This window comes from Adiantum capillus-veneris, chromosome 24, assembly GCF_014529385.1.
Source record: "Adiantum capillus-veneris isolate H3 chromosome 24, ASM1452938v2, whole genome shotgun sequence".
NCBI lineage: Eukaryota > Viridiplantae > Streptophyta > Polypodiopsida > Polypodiales > Pteridaceae > Adiantum > Adiantum capillus-veneris.
The window spans coordinates 22,931,153-22,939,053 of NC_140954.1; the positions used below are offsets into that span (position 1 = coordinate 22,931,153).

At 44.0% G+C, this 7,901-nt stretch overlaps 1 protein-coding gene across 1 annotated transcript; it reads right to left on the reverse strand.

Moving 5' to 3' along the window:
• Positions 1-1,656: 1,656 nt before the first annotated feature.
• On the reverse strand, positions 1,657-2,582 carry LOC147426080 (uncharacterized). Its single transcript, XM_086497923.1, has 2 exons — positions 2,160-2,582; positions 1,657-2,085 (listed from the first exon to the last, which is right to left on the reverse strand). The coding sequence occupies exons 1-2, from the start codon at positions 2,580-2,582 to the stop codon at positions 1,657-1,659; spliced, it is 852 nt and encodes a 283-aa protein (XP_086354049.1).
• Between the last annotated feature and the right edge of the window lie 5,319 nt (positions 2,583-7,901).

The window sequence follows — 7,901 nt, forward strand, 5'->3', positions numbered from 1 at the left end:
TACTTCTTGAGTCGGGATCTCTTCCAATTGAGGTTATGGGCATGGAAAGGGTTGTGGAGTACATGATAAAGATGCGTCAAAACCCCTCACATCGACTTCCTACAATTGCATGGGAAGCAAGCAAAAAAGTTCAAAAGACTCATAAAAGCAAGATCTTGAGCACGGGATGGATGCAAGACATAAAGAAGTGGTTTGGGAGATGGGATGCATTACACTTGCTACATGATGCTTCAATTGACTCTCAAGTGAATGAAGCTTTTCTACAACGCCAATGTATTACGGCTTGGGAGAAATCCGGTGGGTCACGCTTCATACATTACACCACCTATATTGCCCCCAACTACAAAACCATGTTCTTCGCTGAGAGAGGAAACCGTATTCACACTTACATGCTTGAGCCTATTCCCTTGTCCGTGATACGCACTATCGCAGCAATTCGGCTTAGCTCCCATTTCCTTCGATGCGAGATAGGACGTTGGGGCAATGGAGAAGAGTCAAATCGATTGTGCACATTATGCTCACGACAAGTTTGAGAGTCTGAGTACCACACACTACTAGAGTGCTCAGCTTTTGATCACATCCGAACTTGCTTCTCTCACATTTTCAGTCATAACTTAGACCTACACACTTTCCTCTCCCAGCCAAAGTGTGGGCTCTCCATTGCGACTCTCATCACTACAATTTTGGAGCATCGAGAGTCACTCATCAGCCATACACATACTACATCACATGTAACTTTGGTCCCATAGGTCATATTTGACCTCCGAGGACGATAATAAAATCTATCTATCTATCTATCTCTCTCTCTCTCTCACCTCTCTCTTTCTCTCTCACTTGTCTCTCTCTCCCCCCTCCCCCCAACACTCTCTCTCTCTCTCTCTCTCTCTCTCTCTCTCTCTCTCTCTCTCTCTCTCTCTCTCTCACCTCTCTCTTTCTCTCTCACTTGTCTCTCTCTCCCCCCCTCCCCCCAACTCTCTCTCTCTCTCTCTCTCTCTCTCTCTCTCTCTCTCTCTCTCTCTCTCTCTCTCTCTTCCTCTCCCCCATTAAGGGCCCCATTAAATCCTACTCTCTCTCTCTCTCTCTCTCTCTCTTCTCTCTCTCTCTCTCTCTCTCTCTTTATTTTGCTAATTTTGTCTCTCTTTCTCTCTCACTTCTATCTCTATCCCCTCCCCCCACACCCACACTCTCTTTCTCTCCCTGTCTCTCTCTCTTTCTTGCTCTCTCTCTCTCTCTCTCTCTCTCTCTCTCTCTCTCTCTCTCCTCCCCACACACTCTCTCTCTTTCTCTCCTTGTCTCTCTCTCTCTCTCTCTCTCTCTCTCTCTTCTCTCTCTCCTCTCTCTCTCTCTCTCTCTCTCTCTCTCTCTCTCTCTCTCTCTCTCTCTCTCATTCATCACACATTCCCTAATTGCATATCAAAAGACAACAATGATAGAATTCACTTTGTTGAAAACTCAAAACAATATCATCATTTGCACAACTCAAGGTAAATGTGATAGCCCAACAAATGCTAGATTATTACAACAGTCTTTTTGCACTCAATAAAAGTTTGAGCTCGTTATCAGCCAAACTATACTGATGAATAAACATGTTGTGGTTTATGTCCATTCCAAACACTCTCAAGTAGATAGAATACAAGCATTTGCAAGCTACATAGGTCATTCCTTCCCTAACGTCCTTTGAAAGTATCTGCAAGTACAACTAGGATTCCTAGCTATTGTGACTCGATATTTCTCACCACGTAACTTTGAGTTTGGTGTTTCTGCAATGAAGACTTCATGCTTACCGATCTTTACCAGTTTCACTTGTTCGATGACCATTTCTAGTCCTAGAGCACTGTCGATCCTTTTCAATGCCTCTTCAGAAACACATGTCCTATACCTGCCCGCACGTATTTGCCCTTGCACTTCCATAGTTTTTGTTGCGATATGAAACCCCGCTAGGTGCAAAGACTTTACTTCTAGCGCTGTTAAGTTCGTGCCCTGTGCCACTGGCCACTCAAGTGGAGGTCTTGGAGGCCGCATCATGATATATGGACATACATCCCACACATGTTTGACATCGTCACTACAAAACCATACCCATGTCTCATTGTTATGCCCCTCCCAGTTGCATTTCCCCCAAAAACTTGGTGCCGTTTTTCCCTCTGCGCATAATTTACCTTTTTCTTGCACTTTCCTCCTTTGATTTTTCCTTGGCAAGTGAACTTAGACCCCAGTTTGCACCTGCGGATTGCCCACATGGTGTCATTTATGTCAACCTCCATGGCTCTAATTGTCACCCCGTCATTCTCCTCATTCATAGAGTGATCTTGGGTTACCTGTGATGCATCTCCAAATGGAAACTTTCGAGCCTTTCTTTGTCGAGCAACATTTTGAGCGACATACTCTGGCCTGTGTGAGCTATTTGCCTCCTCGCCTATAACATTGTTGAATGTCTTGCGTCGCCTTGTCATTGTAACACGGTCTCCAAAAAACGCAGACACCTTTGGAAGACCAGTTCCTCCAATTGCATCGTTCACAACACGGCTAGTCTGTGATGGAGTAGGTGTGTGAAATTGTCGTGAAGCTGCCTTGTCTCTCATCTTGCTTATGCTTGGTTCTCTATATGCCATTCTTTTGGATTGTTGAAGAAGAGTGTTCCCAATCTCCGAAATTGTTGCATCGTACAAAGAAATTTTAGGCTTGTGACCTTAACCTGCTAGCCATGAAGTGTGACGTGACTCTGAGAGATTTGTTCGAGGGATGACCTCGATGCAATAGTCATCTAGAGCCTACAAAACAAGAAATAAATATATTTCATTGATATCATGAAGGGTTTAATTAAATGGACATCCTACAACCTATTCTAGAATAAATTTGAAAACTTACACGAACAATTTCCTTCCTCCAATGAGGGTACCTAACATGCCACCAACTCAACATCACTCCATTGGGCCTAGATTCCCATCTGCCACCTTTCCTGTTGCCCACCAAGCTCGAATGAACCGATATCGGGCCTCTGCATCTTCACTGCTTTGCGCGCACCGCCACATTTGATACAGTCTCTTGTGCTCACATATTTTGTGGTTGGATCCCTAGACTTTGTTCCCCATGGAAAAGGCAAGATCTCTCCCTACCTTTCATCACCATATCCGGACCTCCATTGAAAATTGTGCACCGCATTCCAGTTTGATTGGGCTTCATCTTCCATGAAGCCAGCAAAATCTGGCGGGGGCACCCCATTGCGCTCTAGCACGGTGATCATTTGTTGCCAAAATATCATCTGGGCTGTACTGTCCTCTTCTTTCATCTCACATATGGAAATTTTCATTAATTCTTGGACACTGAACATCAACACAAAGCCACATTAACATTGAAGTATGTGTCAATATGTGTTTAGTATTGAACATAAAATTAAAACTTGCCTCGGATCGTAAACATGTGCTACCATGGTTGTCCATCCTTCTACCCGTCGAACGTGATCAAAGCAAACCCACGCTCTTTTTAAATATCCATTTCCATTTCTTTGCATTCTATTGACAAGATCTATGCCTGAGCTAGGACCAATTGTCGACATCTTGAATACAAAACATCTATCCTCCTCTCTATTAGATTGACCTGGAAAAAGCATGCCGTGGATAAACAAAAATATCAAGCGTCTCTTTAAGTCAATTATCAATGACTCCTCTCCACGAGCACTCGACTCCCCACAAAATTTATGCACCCAATTCTTAATTTTGTGGAGAACATGATGAAAGTTTAGGAATATATAAGACTTTAAATTTAAAATGCATATTAAAATGCATTTCCCATACCTTTGGCTTTTAACAAGAGGAGATATTTCTTGGAGTAGAGCTGACAACTCTACTTGTCCTAGCGACGTGCATTCACCTGAAGAAGGTTGAAGGACAGATTGGGAAATAACCTTAACCACCTCCATTTGGATTTTTCTCGGCCCAGCTTGGATGCCAAGCAAATCAACGGCCTCAACCACCAAAGCAATGGTACTTTTGGATTACCCTAGTTTGACATCATGGTCATGGAAGCCTTGGTGCACCATGGCTCAAGAATAGCGTTTGTCGGTTGGCATTATGTAGTAAACTTGGCAGTCGCAGGTATTTCAAATAGCAGGCACGTGTTGACAATAAAAGCACTTCAAGGTTCCATACTTTTGCAAGTCACCATTTAGCATTGGTTTCTCAATTATTTTACCTGTAATTCCATGCCTACAATTGTGATTTTGTCACTCTTTGTTAACCCTCATGCACATTCCTATCACCTAAGACGGACACCGTATTATTTATTTGGTAAAGTCAGGTATCGGGCTTGCCGGTCCAATAGGAAAAGGGTAAGAGTGATCGCCGATGAGAGGCGCTCTCTAACTGGAACATTCAAGGGATTAGTTGGCTAAGCATGGGTGCCCAAGTGTGAATGGGGCGAGCTCATATAAAAGTCAACAAAACCTAAAATTCACTCATTCTCTCATTTGTGCAATTGAAGAGCGCTCTTGCTCCATCTCCATATTCTTCTTCTTCATCTCCTTGTGTGTGTGTATGCGTGAGAGAGAGAGAGTGTGTGCGATTGAGCATTGCGACGATGGCACGACGACGGTGAAGCGGTTGAGCGCGGCGCAACAGCGGCTCCTTCTTCTTCGCGACGAGGAATCCTCCACAACAGCAAGCATAGAGCGGTGAGTGACACACCATCGCCATCTTTGAGCTTACTAGTTTAGGCTAGTTGCGTGCTTTGAGTCATTTGTGGCTCGCACACAGTGTATCGGCAAGTTCCTTGCATTGACACGTGTGACAGATGCACACATTTTTGGCGCCGTTGTCGGGGAAATGCCATACACTAAGCTTGAATGGCACTCTGTGCTTCTTTGTGGTGCAATTTCAATTGTAGGAAAGGTAGGGAAGGAAGGTGTGTGTGTTGAGAACGAGTTTGTTTTGCTGCTGTGTATTTCGTTGTTAATGAGGTTTTGAAAGGTACTGTGTTTTCTCTGTGATAAGGTGTTAGTATTAAGGTTGTAGATCCATAATGTTAGTTATGTGTAAAGTACAGTAAGTAGGAAGTAGGTCTGTTAGAGCTAATGAAGTGTGTTAGTGTGTAACAGTAGATGTATTAGTTGTAAGTAGGTAGGTAGAGTGTGTGTGTGCTCGCGCGCACAGCGCAGCCGCGGTGACCTTATCCCAAATAAAAAATAAACAAAATTTAAAGGTGGGACCGGGATCAGGAATATCTCCCAGACCCAATCCCAAGCTGACGCTCAGGCTCAGGCCTTAATCGCCCTTTAGACTACGTATTTTAGCCTCACACGTAGCTAAAAATTGACCTTTTTGAGGACCAACGGAGCTTCAGGTAACCGAACATTGTGCTATAAAGCACACCACGACTCTCTGAGTGATATGCTTGTTTTTTAGCTATCACACACTTTAATCAAAAAACCAAACATTAAAAAATATTAAAAAACATAAAAAACGAGTGAAAACGAACGCCTAAAAAATTAAGCAATTAACCTTCGAGGTTATTCGTCGACGCTTGTAGGGTGCCAAAGGCACATGCATCTGCGCTCTGGTCGTGTGCTAGAGACGGAGCAACTAGAGAGAATTTTGACTTACGCGAGTTCTCTTTATCCACCTACCTTAGGTTTCGAGCCTTCGGTAGCGACCCAAGGTAGTACAAACCAAAACCCAAACACAACGGCTAGTGACTCTTCCTTTGACTACAACATTATGGAGGGTTTCCCAATGTCTAATTCCGATAGATCAAGCCAAGACATGCATGCCATGGGTCCACGGTCCAGGCCGAGCGTGCTTAGCCGCTTGAAGGAAACCTTTAGTAGAGCCACTCGCTCCAAACATGGAGTTAATGATGTAAATGAGGGGGGTAAGTAAATTCGCCATTCATGACCAACATAGACCCTATGCCCTTAGAGAGTGTGCACGTGAATACTTCATTCACTGCACCCCCTGACTCTTCAGAGCTATTTCCCTCCGAGGTCATATTACCTGATGGTAGAAGCCTTGCCGAAATGCAAGAGGTCGAGCGATATATCATTGCGGCTAGGGAAAAGGAAATCAAGAGCTTACGCAAGGTGGAGCAACGAAGAGAGTTAAAAGCGAAAGCTCCTATGTCAATATCCTTGCTAGGAGACCAATCGAGTGCTCCTGACTTAGCAACCACTAAGGGCCAACCTCTAGAAAGCAACATTGCATCTAGCTCAAAGGACACCCCTAGCACCTCAATCCTAGATGGAGCTTTCTTAAATGAGAACTGGGAGTACGAACTACAAATGGAAACTCTAACTAACCTATACACATTTCACACCTATCACGTGGGTTGGTTAGATGTCCTACAATCCACAATGGGTGCTACTAGTGTGGAGGATCAACAACAAAGAGTTTGAGAGGTCATCCATAGGGTCATTGAGTTAGAGAGACAGAACAAGGGGATCAACATGCCTTCAATGAGTCTCATGAGATTCTTGGATACAAGAAAGGCTAAACAACCGACCTTATCGCAAATGGAGACTCCCTCGGTAAGTCCGATGGATCCTCCATATGTTGTTTTGCCAGGGGTCTCAGTGCAATCTGAGCCCACAAGTGATAGCTTTACCTTTCCAAGTTTAGCTCATCTTTCCCTTGATGACACCACAGCTACCATGCCTTCCCCAATGATGAGCATGCCAAGAAACACGCCATGGACCTCATTTGTTACTAAAGCACCACTACATCGTAGTTCAATGCCTGCAATAGTACCTACAACTGTGTACCAATCGTATACACCCATAGGTCCTCGTACCCCTCCCATTGTTTCAACTACCTATGCTCCACAACCCCAACACCCAAGATCTTATTTCCATGGGACCATACCGGCTAGCATTAGCATGTCACATCCGACGTCTGCTATGCCTAGGGCCACACATATGAACTTTGGGCCACCACATGGCACAACATCGTACCCAACGTGGAACCCAAGGGCTTTCTATGTGCCAAGCCCAATGCCAATACCTACTCCACATGCAGTCTCTGGAGCACCTCCACCCACAGTGCCTGCTCACTTAGGTGACTTGGTAATGTTTGCTCAAGCTATCGATCGATCTATTGCTGAGAATATGTGTAACACGCCTAATAGAGAGCCTAGAAGTAAGGCAGTACAAATAGCCAAGCTCACACAAAAATTTAGTGGAGACGGGGATGTGAGAAAGCATATCGAAGTGTTTGAACAAATAAGTGATTCTCTAGGAGAACACAATGACCTGCATAAGAGTAATGCTTTAAGCCTAACCTTAAGTGAAAAGGCTGGGGATTGGTATAGAACCCTAAGGGTGGAAGAAAAAACGATTTACCCTACCCTTAGGAGACTGTTCTTGAAAGAATACATACAAGAGGGAGTGCTTTGGGGTGTAGCCTCTCAGCTCTAGAAAGCCCAACAAGAGGAAGAAGAGTCAGTGAGAGACTTTATTAGTCGCTTGAAGCATGAATTCTTATTGTAATCCAAATGAGTGCTTCATAATAATCAATTGCTTGATAGATTCATTAGGGGATTACGACACGAGGATATCTACAATGGCCTAGTCATTAGAGGTATCACCACTTGGGAAGCAGTCACCACCAATGCGATCCAATTGGAGGATAATTTAATGATTCAAAGAGAAAGAGTGTCTGTTGAGCCTAAATCTATTAGCTCGCAAGCATCATGGCATCAGCTAATGACCCTAAAGCCTATTGCTAAAGGAGCCAAAGATATCTGAGATGACTTTAGCAGATCTCACCAAGGCTATTCAAGAGAGTCTTAGAGACAATAATGCTCTGCAAAACAATCATATGTATCCAATAAGGGAGCAACAATGGTGCTCAGTATGCTATGGACCGCAAAGTACCAGTGAATGCCCTACTTTTAGAGTAAAATTCAATGGGAAC

Excerpts from the sequence above, each read along its gene's own strand:
- LOC147426080 (XM_086497923.1), bottom strand. The coding sequence starts at position 2,582 with ATGAGAGACAAGGCAGCTTCACGACAATTTCACACACCTACTCCATCA. Across the intron at positions 2,086-2,159 it reads GAGGAAAGTGCAAGAAAAAG|ACATGGGTATGGTTTTGTAG; the intron begins GTAAATTATGCG and ends CATAACAATGAG.